The sequence below is a fragment of the Culex quinquefasciatus genome, chromosome 2 (assembly GCF_015732765.1).
Source record: "Culex quinquefasciatus strain JHB chromosome 2, VPISU_Cqui_1.0_pri_paternal, whole genome shotgun sequence".
Taxonomy (NCBI): Eukaryota; Metazoa; Arthropoda; class Insecta; order Diptera; family Culicidae; genus Culex; species Culex quinquefasciatus.
The window spans coordinates 15,515,046-15,533,494 of NC_051862.1; the positions used below are offsets into that span (position 1 = coordinate 15,515,046).

Here is an 18,449-nt window from a genome sequence, read left to right on the forward strand (position 1 = left end):
ATCGGTTGGGTGGTTGGTTGAACGCGTGGTTGTTATAAATGGGCTTATCATAAGTTGTGGAATCGGATCATTGTCTGGCTAGATTGCCGATTAGCGCACGCATGTTTTGAGAGAAAGTTTAGAATGGTATTTTGTCTTGTAATACTGAAGGAATCTGAAGATTTTTTTTATCAAATAATTAAAAATTAGATATTTTAAACGGAAATAACGTAAATTTAAATATTTTTTTTTAAATTTCTAATTTTAAACGACAACCATGTTTCTTGAGTTCATTTAATAATGTGTGATTTTTTAGGTTTTAGGTATGCTAGGTATGCTTATTATTTACAACTTACCTCATGCTTAAAAATATGTTAATCGATCAACGTAATTTGATGATACAAGCCGCTTGAACGGGGTCGTTCCTAAATAACGTAACATTTAAATATTTGATACCGAAATAATACATTTTTTTAAATCATTCCAAACTTTTAAGAGTATATATTAACAGTCTAAACCAAATTCATCAATTTGATGTAGCGTAGGTTTTGGACGACACCTTCGGCATCATGTAATAGTTGCGTGAAAGTTTGCATCCAACTTCTGTTTCGACTAGTCACTACGAGACGGCGACACCGAGCTGTGCGTTCCTCAATATTTCCGCAAGGAGGTTTATTTACGAGGGATTCTTGCTTATGTTCGTTGCTTGCTTGGTGCGTTAGTTCTACCATGCTTAATTACTTGAATGTTTTATGATAAATTTGGCTGGTTTTTGTTCATTTAGTTTTTTTCGTGATTACACGTTTGTCAATGATGATTACAAAAGCTAGAGACTCAATAATAATTTAATTTTCAGCATTTTATTGCAGTGTATTATACAATCTACAATTGTACAAACTGTTGTCATATCAATCATCAGATCATCCAAACCATTTAATCTAAATTCATTTAGTCCTCACTTTCCGGTAATCTTTGTCTCCATCCGAGTTCATGCTCATCGCTTCTTCGACAGTATTGGGCAGCTGAGTGTTGAGCGTTTCCGGAAACTGCAGTATAGTCAGCCCGGATGCGATGCCCATGGTTCCGAACACGACCATCGGCAGCGGAAGCCACAGTTTCGCTAGCAGCGGGGTCTGCGGAGCGATCATCGATCCAAACCGTCCAAACATGGAGCAGATGGCCATCAGGCTCTGTCGTAAATTGGTCGGGAAGATCTCCGCCGTGTAGATGTACAGCGTGCAGAACGACATCGTGATGGCTAGTTTGCTGACGAGGAACATGCCCAGGTTGGTCCAGTGATTCTCTGCGGGGACAAACTCCGACAGGAAGCAAAACAGTCCACAGAGAAGCATCGATGAGCACAGGGTTATTCGGCGACCTATTCGATCGAGGATCATTTGCAGAATCACGTAACCGGGTAGTTCGATTAGAGCAACGAGGATGAAGTTGAGGTATTTGTCACCGGCTAAGGTGACAGAGTTGAGGCTTAGTCCGTAGTACACGAGTGTATTTGTGAGCCAACAGAACGAGCAGTTGACTACCCTCAGCAAGAGTCCGGGACTGCGAATGGCATTTCTAAGCAGCTTGTAGAAAGAACTGTTTTCCGGTTCGAGGTGTTCCAGATCATCATCCGGTTTTGGGCAATACTTGTCAATTGCTGAGGGTGATAACTGTTTCCCGTTCATTGCGGCTGCCTTCTGGAGAAGTTTGAAGGCCTTTTCTCGATGACCTTTGGAGATCAGCCATCGGATACTTTCTGAAGTCGTTAGAAGCAACGGTACGGATAGTAGTCCTGGGATGTACGCTACTTTCAATAGTAATCGCCAATTCCGGAAGTGCATTGCCAGCAGTCCCAAGATGGCTTCACCGAGGGCGTACAGACATGAGATTATGTTGTTTCCGGTGACCCTCATCTCAGCAGCGACCAGTTCCAGTCCCAGCAGGAATGCCGTTGAGTACATGGTTGTTCCCATGGCGGGGTCGAGGAACTCCATAACCAAGAACATCTCGTAACTGGTGGCGTAAGCCCTTAGAATCCCGAACACTGCGCTACCAGCTACGCTCATTACGAGCACCAGTTTCCGGCCGTACCGATCGGACAGGTAGCCCGCCACGGGAAGTGCCACAAACTGGCCAATGTTGTTGACGGTTCCCACCAGGGCGAGCTTCCAGTCATTGTTTGGACAGGTGATGTTGAACTCTCGCGCGATTGTCACCTCATCATCCTCGTAGATAAAGCTATCGCATCTGGTGACGGCGTCGGCGTCGAAATCGGCAGCGTCACAGCTGAGCTTATCTTGGGCTGACTTCGAGCTGAGTTCGTATCGCTCACATCGGGACGGGGCACCGTTGATGAATGGAACCGAGTTGCTGATCCACGCGGGCAGATACGTTGGATGCTGGACATCTTCACAGCCGGGGATTTCACATCTGTAAGGAGATACCGATCGTATTGAATATCAACATCTGGAGTAGACAAGAACACACCTGTAGTTTAAACGTCCCGCCGTGAACACGTAGCTCAAGGCCATCGCGTGGAATATGACCGGTATCACCATCAGGCCATACTGCTTTATCTGGAACCGCCCAAACTGACCGATTTCGTTGAGAACTCCATCGAGGTCGATATCGCCACCTGCTTTCGGCATTGCACTCGATTTAATTACCGGCTAGACGCTTACTAGTTCGGAATTCCTTCGCAGCATGGACAGAACTGCTCGCAGAACTGTCCTCAATAGAACTGAATTTAGCCAATTCTCCAGCGTTCATCGGCGCGGGGATGCTCCGAGAAACACTTTTGATGAGTTTGAATTGTAATTAATTGAAACTACATCGGATGTCGCAGCGGCGGTAGTGCGTTGTGGGCAGAGCGGATCAACGCACAGAACTTGTGCGACGAGCGGCTTCGGTATCAGCACTGAAGGTGGTTGAAGGCGAGACATGGTCTGTAATTGCTCTCGGAGATATCACCGGCGACTTTATCTGGTTTATTGTTGATAAGGAAGTGAGATCTTGGGGATTAAGCCGCGCCGAGTTCATACATTTTGATCACAAAGTGAGATCTAAACCAATCATATCTTAACAACTCTTGTTCTAGTAGATTGTACTACCAACATCATTGAATCTTTTGACCATTTTTTTTGTAAAGGAGAAAGCAACACTTCACAGCAAAGATGACTTGGGACGCCGGGGTTGAATCCCAAAATGTAAGTGAAAAGGGTAGGTTCTTCAAACATTGAAGTGGGGCCAGGCCATAATACGCACTCGCGCGTCAACATCGCTGGGGGTTTCGGTCCATTCACAAATCACAACCTTTATTTTGACGATTATTAATATTGTTATTGCTGCATTGAAAGCTGATTGCTTGCTCAGAGCGAAAAGAATGGAAGAGCGGGGTTTCTCACACGCTCATGTGTGTTTTTACAACACAGATTATTTTGAGGTTTTTTTTTCGAGCAGAAAGAGGTTGAAAAAATATGGTCAGGATTGTGATTGCACAAAACGAGCTTTTGATCAATCGTTTGAGTGTTTACCCCGTGATGGACAGGCTCATTGTGCGGGTAGTCATCATTACAGACAGAACGATTACGATCGTTGATATTTTTCAATTAATATTTAAATTTCTTAAATTATAGGATCGTATATGATACCCGGAAGTCTTTTTTATGAAATAAAATGCATTCTTTCGAACATGAAGTATGGCATCAGGTTCTGTGAAATTGGTATTCACTTAAACATGGGTAATTCTCTACCAACTCACACGAAATCGGGAAAAGTTGCCCCGACCCCTCTTCGATTTGCGTGAAACTTTGTCCTAAGGGGTAACTTTTGTCCCTGATCACGAATCCGAGGTCCATTTTTTGAAATCTCGTGACGAAGGGGCGGTACGACCCCTTCAATTTTTGAACATGCGATAAAGAGGTGTTTTTCAATAGTTTGCAGCCTGACACGGTGATGAGATAGAAATTTGGTGTCAAAGGGACTTTTATGTAAAATTAGACGCCCGATTTGATGGCGTACTCAGAATTCCGGAAAAACGTATTTTTCATCGAAAAAAACACTAAATAAATTTTAAAAACTCTCCCATTTTCCGTTACTCGACTGCAAAAAAATTTGGAAAGTGTCATTTTATGGGAAATTTAATGTACTTTTCGAATCTACATTGACCCAGAAGCAACCGTCCCCTAACATGACAGTTTTCGTGAGTTGCGCGTATCCACCGACAGATGGCAAGTGGGCCTCGTCGGAGTACGCCCATCAAATACGCAACTCAAAATTTGCATAGCAAACTTTTTTTTCGTGACGGCTTTTGTGGCACGCTCACTTCAACAGTTCTAGACTAATATTTGAACGTGGCGTATATCTAAACAAGTTTTTAAAGAAAATGATTCCATAATGCTTATTTTGCCGTTCTAAACCAAAACAAGGCAAAAATTATATTTAATTAAACTATTCGCCATTTTCAAAAATTTGGCTAGATAATATCGAAGGCCGCCATCTTAGGCCCACTGGGCCCACAAAACGGGGTACGCTCAGTTTGTATGGGAGCTGTCAACATGCTCCCGGGCTGCCCAGAAGGGTCATTTTTTCATTTAGAACAAAATTTTTCATTTTAAAATTTCGTGTTTTTTCTAACTTTGCAGGGTTATTTTTTAGAGTGTAATAATGTTCTACAAAGTTGTAGAGCAGACAATTACAAAAAAATTGATAAATAGACATGAAGGGTTTGCTTATAAACATCACGAGTTATCGCGATTTTACGAAAAAAAGTTTTGAATAAGTTACTTTTTGCGTTTCTCTTTGTTTCGTCGTCCGTGTCTGTCGCGGGTGACCATGAACGGCCATGATCAACGACGACCAACTTTTCAAAACTCTTTTTCGTAAAATCGCGATAACTCGTGACGTTTATAAGCAAACCCCTTATGTCTATATATCAAAATTTTTGTAATTGTCTGCTCTACTTTGTAGAACATTGTTACACTCAAAAAAAAACCCTGCAAAGTTAGAAAAAACACGAAATTTTAAAATGAAAAATTTTGTTCTAAATGAAAAAAATGACCCTTCTGGGTCAATGTAAATTCGAAAAGTACATAAAATTTCCCATAAAATGAGATGTTCCAAAAAATTTTACAGTCGAGTAACGGAAAATGGGAGAAACTTTAAACCTTTTTTAGTGTTTTTTTCGATGAAAAATACGTTTTTTCGGAATTCTGAGTATGCCATTAAATTGGGCGTCTAATTTTACATAAAAGTTCCTTTGACACCAAATTTCTATCTCATCACCGTGTCAGGCTGCAAATTATTGAAAAAAACCTCTTTTTTCGCATGTTCAAAAATGTACAGGGGTCAAACTGCCCAGATGTGGAACATGCTGCAACTGGGGTCAATGCCCGATTTAAAAAAAAATAATGGCAACTTCAAATGAAATCAAATTATTTTTTTTTGCATTTTTGAAGAAATTGTACTTTTTAAAATTCGATAAGATTTGGATTTTTAAAAATTTATGAATTAAAAAATTTAAGCACATGATTCACCTCTGCCATTTTTCAGGGTGACGCCCCTCACAAATCTTGCACCGTCCAACCAAGGACAGCATCCATAAATTACCCTCCGGTTCTCAACGGTAGCTCACCGGGGCACAATTCATGCTGTAAAAGCGCTCAATCAAGATTGAATGCCACGTGTGTGTGCCTGTGCCATCTCCAGGAGGCATGAAACTGACCTTTAGTTGCTCACCGGTGTCGATGTCTTTCCAACTATCCTTCCTCGCCGTCCTGCCCAGTGTTTGTGTGCATATGTAAATAAGTGATAATCGCAATTATAATTTAATTACACTATTACTAGCTTATAAATTCTGCGAAAAGCCATTAATCGTCAAGTTCGAGCGACGAGCTAGATGTGGTCATGAGAGCGCGCGCGGTGAAAATGGCCACTCGCCGAGGCTCTACTGAATTTATGGACCAATAGGCCAACCACCGGCACCACACAATGGTCTAGACCTGAGAATGGCTAGCTGTTGCATCCGGAGAGCAGGACGACGACGCACCTTTGTCGACGCCCATAAATTGCAGTGTCATTTAAATTAAAGCTACAAATTATCCTTTGCCCGGAAGGGGTATTAGAGAGAGAGTCGTTCTCCAGGACCATATCTTAAGTCGAGCGTATCATGAAGCACAAATTATGATTATTTGCCTAGTAGCTAAGTAGGTGCCATGTAGTACATCTCCCCAGTCACTCGGGTGGGATGGTCGGTCTGGACACCTTTAGGACACGCACTGCTGGTGCTTGGACCGTGCCGAAGTTTATGGCCATTACCTGGGCTGGAAGAAGACTCAGCTGGAACGATTGTAATATGTGTGCATTATTTGTTTTAAACGAGCACCGCAAAACGATGCAGAATATGCAGGTATTTTATGCTCCAGCAGGTCATAAAATATATATTAGTTTCAAGAGTTATTACTTTAATGGAACTTGGTCGGTGGGGGGACCTACCGGGTTCGGGATCAAACCACATTGATGGCATTCTAACCTACTTCTTCTGGACTTGTTTACGAGCCAAGCCCCATGAACCCCGGGGAGCTTAATCCGGCTCGCACTTGGTAGTACGCCAGCCTTAAACAAATATGATTTACTAACGTTAGGCCCCCCAAAAAAACTTCGCCCCATTTTTGATCGAAACCTATAAACAGTTGAAACTGTCGTAAAACACTAACAATGCATTTAAACAACCAAAGTCCCAAAACTATTAAAGTGCTTTATTAAAATTTATAAATTTACCCTCAAAAGAAGCTCCAGATTTTATGGTCCAATTTTTCCCGAAACCCCAAACTTGCCTTAACGACCGCTCTCCCGATACCAAAACTGCACCGCTTTAATGTAGACCTCTTCTTCAACGGGCTTATCAACCGTGCTGTTGTTGGGGCGCTTGTTTTATGAGACAAGAACAACCAACATCCACGCACGCGGGACCCCTGAGCCGGTCAGACTCTCAAGCAGGGTTGCCAGGTTGCCAGATAAATCTGGGAATGCCAGATTTTTCAAGTGTCAGCCAGAATAAAGATTTACCCTTCTCTGTGCCAGATATTGACAGATTTTGCCAGATTTTTCACTTTATACCAATCTTATACAACATTTTTGATTGAAATGAACGTATTTAATTGAAAATCAAATAAAAGTAGAATATGTTTTACAAAAAGAAGATGTAAATTAAACTTTTTTAAGGTCATAAAATCAGTTAGACCTGAATTCTAAATTGAATTCTACAAACTTTTGAATCAATTCATATCCTGCCTCCTCTTCGCCATTCACAATTGTAAAATTTTCGTCTGCCAGATTTTTCCAGATTTTTCATCGATATTTTGCCAGATTTTTCAAATTTTGACCTGGTAACCCTGCTCTCAAGTCGCAAGAAAATAAAATTCACAGCTAGTTAAAAACTAGTTTTGGGGGGAAGAAACATAAATATATCGGTGAATCAACGAATGAAACGGTCAAGTTGTGTGCTGCGCACACCGAGCTCGTAAAAGTGTGATTTGTTTTGCGCCACTGATAAAAGTTACCCGTAACCTGTGCTGCCGCGCGGCAGAAAGCGGTGGAAGCATTATCGTGATTTGATTAGTAGTTCATAAATTAACTGTACCGTGTAAGGTTTGCTTAAGTTTTTTTTGCGACGTTGTAATTAATATGTTCACAGTTTACAGTAGCGCGGTGACCGGTAACATTTATGGCTCATTAGATGGCTCTTTTTCCTGGTGAGATTGGTAATAATTTTAACGTTTGCATGCCACATCTGGACTGGTTTTAATGTTTAATCGACATAAATGTTTGAAATTATCTGATTAAGATTTACGACGCGTGTTGTTGTACACATTGTGGAACTTTTTATTTTTTTGATATTTTGCTAACAAAGTTTGTGTATTGCCTTTTTTCATCAATGTCAAATTAAATAAATACTACATTTCATTATCATAAGCATTCTCCGTTTCGTCGCTATTGAAACGTCATATCTTTTTACAGTAAAAGGCTGATACGCAGATGGGAAGGAACGCAAAACTCCATACAAAAAAACGCCCAAGAAACGGTCAAGGAAAGGGTCACGAAAAGATTTTTCTTAAGCGGTACGCAGCTGAAAAGTAACAGAAACGGAAAGATTGCGTTTGACGTTTCTTCGCGCGGTGCTTGTTTGTAATATGTTTTGATGAAAAAATCAAAGAATTGTAATTTTTCTTTTTGAATGCGACTGATAATTACAAACGTTTTAATAATTTTAATAGGAGATCATAATATTTAAAATTCCCGCCGAATCTCAAAAAGCAGAATATTGAAACTAAAAGGACAGATTTAGTTTTTCGGTCGAAATGGAGTAAAAAAAGAAGTTGTCTTTATAGATGTCGGCCATCGTGTCACCAACAATTTATTGCTAGTACCGAGGCTAGTACCAACCAGCTACCTCTGGATTATGAGTCCCCTGCACTGTCCGATTTATCCACACTCGCGGGACCAAAATGAAGTAAATCCGAGTGAAATTAAACTTGACAATAATCATACAAATATCTATGTTCTTACTGAAAATACAATAATAATTTTGAAATCCAACCAAACAACAAATTCAAAAATGTGAAAAAAAAACAAACATTTCAGAAATTTCAAATAACATTTTTTTAAATAATAAAGAAAATTGCTACAAAAATCTGAAATTTGGAAAATCAAAATTAAAAATATGCAGAATTGAATAATAATTTTAATTTTTAACGTTTTTATAAATTCCATAGATAAAAAATGTTAAAATTCGAATTTCGAAACGAATGTACAAGTCGAAATTCCAAAAGTTTTTAAAATCGGAAATATAGAAATTCGTAAATACAAATTTTCGAAAACCTCGAAATTATAACAATCAAAAACTCTATTTCTTCCAAAATTAAAAAATCTAGAATGAAAATTTAAGAATAAAAAAATTTAAAAAAAGAGAAATTTAAGAATTTAAGAATTAACAAAAATTTTAAAATTTAAAAATTTAAAAATTTAAGAATTTAAGAATTTAAGAATTTAAGAATTTAAGAATTTAAGAATTTAAGAATTTAAGAATTTAAGAATTTAAGAATTTAAGAATTTAAGAATTTAAGAATTTAAGAATTTAAGAATTAAGAATTTAAGAATTTAAGAATTTAAGAATTTAAGAATTTAAGAATTTAAGAATTTAAGAATTTAAGAATTTAAGAATTTAAGAATTTAAATTTAAGAATTTAAGAATTTAAGAATTTAAGAATTTAAGAATTTAAGAATTTAAGAATTTAAGAATTTAAGAATTTAAGAATTTAAGAATTTAAGAATTTAAGAATTTAAGAATTTAAGAATTTAAGAATTTAAGAATTTAAGAATTTAAGAATTTAAGAATTTAAGAATTAAGAATTTAAGAATTTAAGAATTTAAGAATTTAAGAATTTAAGAATTTAAGAATTTAAGAATTTAGAATTAAGAATTTAAGAATTTAAGAATTAAGAATTAAGAATTTAAGAATTTAAGAATTTAAGAATTTAAGAATTAAGAATTTAAGAATTTAAGAATTTAAGAATTTAAGAATTTAAGAATTTAAGAATTTAAGAATTTAAGAATTTAAGAATTTAAGAAGAAATTTAGAATTTAAGAATTTAAGAATTTAAGAATTAAGAATTTAAGAATTTAAGAATTTAAGAAAATTTAAGAATTTAAGAATTTAAGAATTTAAGAATTTAAGAATTTAAGAATTTAAGAATTTAAGAATTGAATTTAAGAATTTAAGAATTTAAGAATTTAAGAATTTAAGAATTTAAGAATTTAAGAATTTAAGAATTTAAGAATTTAAGAATTTAAGAATTTTAGAATTTAAGAATTTAAGAATTTAAGAATTTAAGAATTAAGAATTTAAGAATTTAAGAATTTAAATTTAAGAATTTAAGAATTTAAGAATTAATTTAAGAATTTAAGAATTTAAGAATTTAAGAATTTAAGAATTTAAGAATTTAAGAATTTAAGAATTTAAGAATTTAAGAATTTAAGAATTTAAGAATTTAAGAATTTAAGAATTTAAGAATTTAAGAATTTAAGAATTAAAGAATTTAAGAATTTAAGAATTTAAGAATTTAAGAATTAAGAATTTAAGAATTTAAGAATTTAAGAATTTAAGAATTTAAGAATTTAAGAATTTAAGAATTTAAGAATTTAAGAATTTAAGAATTTAAGAATTTAAGAATTTAAGAATTTAAGAATTTAAGAATTTAAGAATTTAAGAATTTAAGAATTTAAGAATTTAAGAATTTAAGAATTTAAGAATTTAAGAATTTAAGAATTTAAGAATTTAAGAATTTAAGAATTTAAGAATTTAAGAATTTAAGAATTTAAGAATTTAAGAATTTAAGAATTTAAGAATTTAAGAATTTAAGAATTTAAGAATTTAAGAATTTAAGAATTTAAGAATTTAAGAATTTAAGAATTTAAGAATTTAAGAATTTAAGAATTTAAGAATTTAAGAATTTAAGAATTTAAGAATTTAAGAATTTAAGAATTTAAGAATTTAAGAATTTAAGAATTTAAGAATTGGGTACTAAAGCCCTATGTCAATGTTTATGTACAACGGTAAAAAACACGATTAAAAACAATTTTTGATCACTTTTTTTCATTTTAATGCAAAAAAAATATTGACAAGACAACATTTTTTCGATGGATCAACCATGGTCCCCTTGGAACGAGCTGTCAAGTAGGAGCTTTTCTGTCAAGAAGGACCGCGAGGATAATTTTTCAAAATTGATTTAAAAATCCATTTTAAACTCTTTGTGGTCGTAAAAAGGGTCATTGTACTCAGAAAAATAAGCTTTATCGCTGTAAACAATAATATCAGCAATCTATGCTTAATTTTAGGACCCAATTTAAGAATTTAAGAATTTAAGAATTTAAGAATTTAAGAATTTAAGAATTTAAGAATTTAAGAATTTAAGAATTTAAGAATTTAAGAATTGAGGAATTTAAGAATTTAAGAATTCCAGAAAAAAATTAAACATTTGTACCAGCATTATTTTATAATTTCAAAATTTCCTAACTTCCTAATTTCCTTGTTTCCGAATATCCTAATTTCCTTATTTCCTAATTTCTATACTTCCAAATTTTCTGATTTCTTAACTTCCTAACTTCCTAAACTCCTAATGTCCTAGTTTCCTAATTTCCTAACTTCCTAATTTCCTGATTTCTCGATTAAATTTTCAAAAGGCCTGCATAGGAAACCCATGAAGGATAGGTTGTTTTGAAAATTTAATCTAGATTTCCTAATTTCCTAACTTCTTAATTTCTTAACTTCTTACTTCTTAATTTCCTTATTTCCTGATATCCTAATTTCCTAATTTCCTAACTTCCTAACTTCCTAATTTTCTAATTTCTTCAAATATTATTTTCCTAATTTCACGATTTTCTGATTTCTGAATTTCCTATTTTGCTTATTTCATAATTTCCTAATTTCCTAACATATTAATTTCATAATTTCTTAACTTCCTAACTTCCTAAATTCCTAATTTCCTAGTTTCCCAATTTCCTAACTTCCTATTTTCCTAACTTCCTTACATCCTAATTTCCTTACATATTAATTTTCTAATTTCTTTATTTCCTTGTTTCATAATTTCATAATTTCCTAATTTTCTTATTTTCTTTATTTTACTTATTTGCTAATATCATAATTTCCAAATTTCCTAATTCCCTTGTTTCCTAATTTCCTAATTTTTTATTTTCTTTATTTCATAATTACATATTTTTTTAATTTCAGTTTTTCTTGTATTAGAATTTAAGAATTTCTAAATTTGCTTATAATTGTTGTTAAAAGTTTTTGAATAAAGATTTTTAATCTATTTAATTTTAAGTTTTGAATATTTTTAATCTTTTTATGTTTTCCTCGAAAGAACCTCAAGCGCGCACACCGTCGATCGCGCTCATACCGAACTGTCAACTTTTCTTGGGGGGGGGTCACGAAAAGAACACGCAACATTTCTTGACCGCGTTCCTTCCGATCAGCATACCGTACTAAACGTATCACAAGATAGCACACACGTGGCGAATTGTTTCCATTTTTTTTCCCTTTTTGAAAAACAGAGAAAAAATGCAAAATTGGTAAGCATTTAAAAAAAATTCTAAGAATTTATCATGTTTTAGTTCAAATTGAATGTTATAATAATAAATTTAAGGAAAATTACAAAAATAAAAAATAAACATAGTGAAATAAAAATAGGGGATTTTTTTAGTTAAAGCAAGGTTGTTTACAATTTTTACTTCTTCGTGTTCTATCGTTCAATAATTCGTCAGCTGTGTGTTATCTTGTGACAACGACCATTTAGTACTATTCGAGAAAATCGATTTTTAAAGTTTGATGATAAATATTTTCAAAACTATGAATGGTAGAGCCAAACCTTTTGAAGCAATCGGTTCGTATACTATCGCTTAACAAACGCTCCAAGTTTCAACTAATTTGGTTACACCAGTTAAAAGATACAGTAAATAATGTAATCAAAAATCTGAAAAGCACGTGTCACAAGTGTGTTTCGAAAGTAAAATTGTACTACGTGTCACAAGTGTGCACAGAATTCCCATACAAACTAAAATAGACATAAATCAATAGTTTAACCGACTTAATCAATATATTTTCAAAAACAAAAGATTTCATTGCTTTAAGAAAGTGTGTATTAACATAAATTTGAGAAAAACAAGACAAATTTTCCACATTTTCCAACAACATGTATGACGTGTCACAAGTGTGCACGATCATTTTGATGATAAATTGGTCTATGTCACAAGTGTGTATTGCGATATCCGGGAAACGGAAGCGAGTTTCCAAAATCGGGTTAAGGTATCTTGTAGTGTTTGTTAAGTATAGCAAAACGTCATCATTAACTCATTTTCGACCAAAATAGTCTATGTCACAAGATAGCACACAGCGGACGAATTGTGTATTGCATTAAATTATGTTTTCTAATAAAGAAAACATAAAGAGTCGAAATAATCAAAAATATCTGTTTAAATAAAACAGAAATAACTCTTCCAATAAAAAAATGTGAACTTGCAAAACCACTAAGGCCACCATGATTAAAATTCAATAAAGAAACGATGAACCAAACCAAAATGACGTAACGTTTTGTGAAAAATCGGCAAAAATTATGAAAGCTGAGAATTAGGTCAACAACGACATTTATAGATCGATCGTTATAATCTAGCTGTTAAAAAAACTTCAGATTTTTTTTTCAGAAATATTAATTTTACTCTGTAATGCCCATATCTAATCAATTTATTATTTATTTTTGTTGTGTTGTGTTGTGTTGAAAAGCTTTTGGTTTACGAAAAATTGGCAATAATTAGATTTTTTAAACAAAATTTCAAATTTTCGTTGAAAAAACTTGTAACATCGATTGTAAAATATTTAAAAAAAAATATAAACACGGTGTATTTTTTCAAGAACATTAAGATAAAAAATTCTGTAAGTCTGATATTTGGCACCATGGAAGAAGGGCACTTTCGCGACATTTTGCGGGGTACGGCGAAATATTTCGTCGGGGGGTCTTAAGCAAGTTTTTTTACGATTTTTTTTATTTTATAGGATTTTTCTTCTGAAAAGTCGATGAGAATCGATAGGTTCAGGTTAATATCTATCAAATATGTTATAAATACGCTTCAAGAGACTCTTCATTATTTATTTGACCTCCAATAAAAAGTTTCCAAACCAAATTTATCAAATTTCTAGCTTTCTTTGGAATAATCCAAAAATCCAAGCTGGAAACCTCAAAACGGCCAGAATAGAAGTCCTGGATAGAAATTCGAGCCTAAAACACTGCTAAATTTAGATTATTTAATTTAAAACTTATTTGTTATCCAAAAGGTTCCCAAAATTATTTTTTCTGTCCTCTGCCATATAACTATGACATTTTAAAACATTTTCGAATAAAACACATTGTAGAGATTAGTTGTCCGAACAATTTCCATAAAAAGTATCAATTTTGGGTCAATATAAGCAGATATATACCAAATTTCGTAAAATAAAAAGCGAATTTCTACAAAATTCCTGTTTAATTCCCATTCAAACGAAGAACACTTTCTACTAGGTAAAATATATTAAATAATGAAAATATTTTGTTGAATCACGAAACTTAAATCAAATTTTGATAAAATCCATGGAAATTATTTTAATAGAATCATAAAAAAACTCAGTAGGCGGTGTTTATCGTTTGAATGGGAATTTAATGCAGCAAATTTTAAAGAAAGTCACTTTTTATTTTACGAAATAGGACATATCTCTGCTTATATTGACCCAAATTTGATACTTCATTATGAAAATTTATCAGAAAACTGTTTTGTGAACCTTTAGGGTAGTAAATAACTTTTGAATTAAGGGGTTACATACATGTAGAAACTCACAAATTTTCATATTATAGAAAATTTATTGAATCCTTTATAAAAATGATTTTCCATCACTCCTGAAAGTTTCTTGTAGATATTACATGATTAAACTGAGTTAGAGACGATTTTGGGCTCAACATTTTACAAAAATCCAAAACTGAAGATTTTTGATATGAAAAACACAAAAATATTTTTATCTTTTTTTTTTAAATAAGTTTTTTGAAAATCGGCCGTCATCATGCACACAGGAAATTTTGAGCCGATTTGGTCAAGGCGGTGTTGAGATATCGCGCCACCCGTTTTTTGAAACTGCTAACTTCAAATAGCAATATCTCGGCAATGATACAACTAAATGTCTTCAAATTTGTTTTGATAATAGGTGAAAATGTATATGTTAATGCTCTGAAAACAGATTTTAAATAAAACTAAATGGGTGCTCACATCAACCTCTGACTTTTTTGTCGATTTACATGTATGTAACCCCTTAAATACTCTAAGTTTAGCAATGGGTAACTCTCTACCAACTCACACGAAATCGGGAAAAGTTGCCCCGACCCCTCTTAGATTTGCGTGAAACTTTGTCCTAAGGGGTAACTTTTGTCCCTGATCACGAATCCGAGGTCCATTTTTTGATATCTCGTGACGGAGGGGCGGTACGACCCCTTCAAGTTTTGAACATGCGAAAAAAGAGGTGTTTTTCAATAATTTGCAGCCTGAAACGGTGATGAGATAGAAATTTGGTGTCAAAGGGACTTTTATGTAAAATTAGAAGCCCGATTTGATGGCGTACTCAAAATTCCGAAAAAAACGTATTTTTCATCGACAAAAACACTATTTTTTTTTAAACTCTGCCGTTTTCCGTTACTTGACTGTAAAAAATATTGGAACAAGTCATTTTGAGGGAAATTTAATGAACTTTTCGAATCTACATTAACCCAGAACCCAGCAACTATTGTTCTATGAAAAACTTTACTTCTCTTGTTTTCTGTTTTCTCGGTTTATTTTAAGTTTTTTTTATTTTGTCTTTATCTTGTTCTGTTTAGATTTAATTCTAGTACTTTTATTTCTGCCTTTAGTTTTTTTCATGTCTTTTATTCAAATGTTTTGCCTTTTTTTCACGATTTCTCCTATAGAATCATATCATTATCATTTGAATTGAAAAAAAAAAATGCGTGGATGCATAGTCTGGTAATTACAAAAGTATACTGCATTGTTGTTATTATTATTTTAAGTTACGCAAATTACTGCCAAAATTGCGCCTGCAAAAAAACATGACTAAAAACATTGGAATGTAAAACAAATCGTTTAAAGACGAGGTTGGGCTGTGGAGCGTCAATGAAAAAAATAAACTTATGAATAAAAGTATTGCATTGCAATTCTGCACAATAAAAATTTAATAATTTTCTTCCAGGTTCCCGATGCTATGAACTTTGTTCACGTTTAAGCGAACTCTTATTTAAATATTGTAGCTCACCTGAACACTCTGGTTTTGATGACGTGTTTTTTCTGCTGTCGTTTTTCAACGATCAGTTTTTAGGAAAAAAAGTTTTCCAAGAGTATTTGAATTCAAAGCGAACATTTTTGGATATGGCCAGTTGTTTCAGAATTTGCGGCGATTATTTGGTGGTTCCTGTGGATCCTGTGGAGAAGCTCGATTTTTGAAACAGATGCCATCTGTATAAAAATGCGTGACTCCTTCCACACCATCGGACCAGGCTCCTTCAAGACTGTAACAGGGCGGCTCCTGCTCTTGTGGATCCTGTCAAGCTAATTTTCAATGATCATGGACAGAAATTGCAGCTGCGGATAACCAAGCGTTTTCTAAGCAATATTTGAAGATCACAAGCTGAAGAACTGAAGATTGGCTGCTAGATGTTGGAGTGGTGCAGAGATTTCAAGGATAAACATTTCTGTTTTCGAACACCGGTGAGCACGTTCCTTTTCTATGTCAAAAACTCGAACACATATTCTAACATACATCCACATCATTGAAGACAAACAACGCAATTTTCACTAAATACGTGGTAGGGTACTACCCCGGTCGTTCGCTGTGAGTGTTCGATTGCCGGCACTCTGTTGAAGGTTCGGCTGTGGGTAGTATGCTTATCAATTTTGCGACATCTCATACCCTTAATGTCGTGACGGTTAAACAAGGGCGTCTGTGTGATGTGTCCCTACACCTGTTACAAATTTCCGTTGCTTTGGGATGAGATGGTAAATTTCTTTTGATATAAGCACTGGTATTTGTAACAACAAAATTCGTACAAAAAAACAAATGTACGTGGGTGTACCGATTACTGAACACAAGATGACGAACTGTTTGATCAAGCGAACACCTGTGAACTGGACCAAGCTGCCGGCGGGTATGAGAATTATTCATTCATTTCATTCATTCACCTGAACACTCTGGTTTTGATCCTTAATATTTTAGTATAATGGATGAGAAAATGCATTTGGATTAGCCTCCAGCTTTTGAACCGAATGTTTTTATTTAAATTGCAAAATACAGTAAAACTCCAAAATATGTAGGTTTAATATTTTTTTTCGATTCGAAAACAATTCATCGAAATCTACGTCTTTTGAGAAAATTTATTCGAAGTTCCCATAAAGGCGCATAACTGCCTCGCATTAGTCACCAGCATTAACTAATCGCTATCGCCCGAACCCGTAACCCCATGCTCAGCTCAACTAATGGCTCGACCGCGCAATTCCAAGCTTACCCAATCGCCGTCGCCGTCCCCGCGCGCACCGGATTATACCCGTAAAACAAATTGAAAATATCAATCAATCAATAAAAAACCATATAATTTGGAGCCCAGCATTTTGCCTCAATCTATCAAATAAATTCCATCCGAGACGATCTCCGCGCCGACATACGGCACAGGTCCACCCGGTGTCGATCTGGTGTCCTAGAGTTTCTTCCTTTCCAACGACGACGAATCATGACTAATGGTTTTGGGGGGTAGCTCCGGTGCTGCTGCTGCTGCTGCTGGAGTGAAGAAGTTAATCCGCGTCTTCAGCGTTCTGGGGCTATTCTTGGCAGGTTTTCGGGGGCCGCCACAAAACTGTCGCGGGTCCATAATTGGAAGTATGGCAAATTGGCTGATTGAGCTTTGGATAGCTTTATTGGACTACCTTTCGAAGTAGCTTTGAGAACTGGTTCAATGTCAGATCGGATTTTCTTTATTGGACTCGATCGGTTTAGTAGGGGGAGCTTTGGTTTTGAGGATGAGTCGGTTTTCTTGGTTTGAAGTCGTAAAACGTCTCGGTTGATGTCTGGACACGGTGGACTATGAATGGGAGTTGTGTCGTTTTATGGGTTTTAGAACGTTGACTAGCTGATTATCAACTCCAGTTTCGCTGAAGACTAATTGGTTTAAGATATGGAAGTTCAATACGAGAATCATTTTCAATATCACCTTTTTAGTGCAAAGCCTCCCACCTAAAAAGGCCAAACTTTCCCGGAGACTCGTTAGTGATCATGGTCAATAGAAGATCCATGACGCGACTAATGAACACCCTCGGGAGACGGCGCTAATCAACGGTAAATTTATTGCCCAAAAATAGGTTCGCTAATAAAGACTAGCCAAAAACCAGCCGAACATTGATGCCATCCCGGTGATTTGGCTGCAGCGCCAGGTTCCTCAATCAACGGCATATTTGCACACCATCAACGCCATTCAACGATTCGGCGACAGCCAATCACTCTCTCTTTCCGCCGAGACCCCGACGGGAACCGGCCCCCAAACGGACCCCTTAAAAATGAGTTTTATGACACTCGGTGGCCCCGGAGGCTGCCCCCTTCCATGGGATGAATAATTTATTTACCAATTTTCAGCTATTTAGAGACAAACTATCCCTCAGATGACGCTGAAGACTTCCTGAACCACCTGGTCAAACCCGGTTCACCTGTCCCAATCCGCCGCGCAGCGATGGCACTCCAACGGAACTTTAACGACCGGGTCATAAATTACAATCAGCCGCAAAGAATTTGCGAGTGAGTGCTGCGATCCACAGCTTCTTCGTCTAGCGTTGACGTCCTTTTGCTGGAAGAAGCTGCTGCTCAACTC

General features: G+C 35.2%; 1 protein-coding gene across 1 annotated transcript; it reads right to left on the reverse strand.

Annotated features, from left to right (window-relative positions):
- Window positions 1-823: 823 nt before the first annotated feature.
- On the reverse strand, window positions 824-2,883 carry LOC6051195 (solute carrier family 22 member 4). The gene is made up of 2 exons (XM_001867636.2): window positions 2,467-2,883; window positions 824-2,409 (listed from the first exon to the last, which is right to left on the reverse strand). Exons 1-2 carry the CDS (start codon window positions 2,625-2,627, stop codon window positions 924-926), a joined length of 1,647 nt encoding a protein of 548 aa, XP_001867671.2. The 5' UTR covers window positions 2,628-2,883; the 3' UTR covers window positions 824-923.
- Window positions 2,884-18,449: the final 15,566 nt, after the last annotated feature.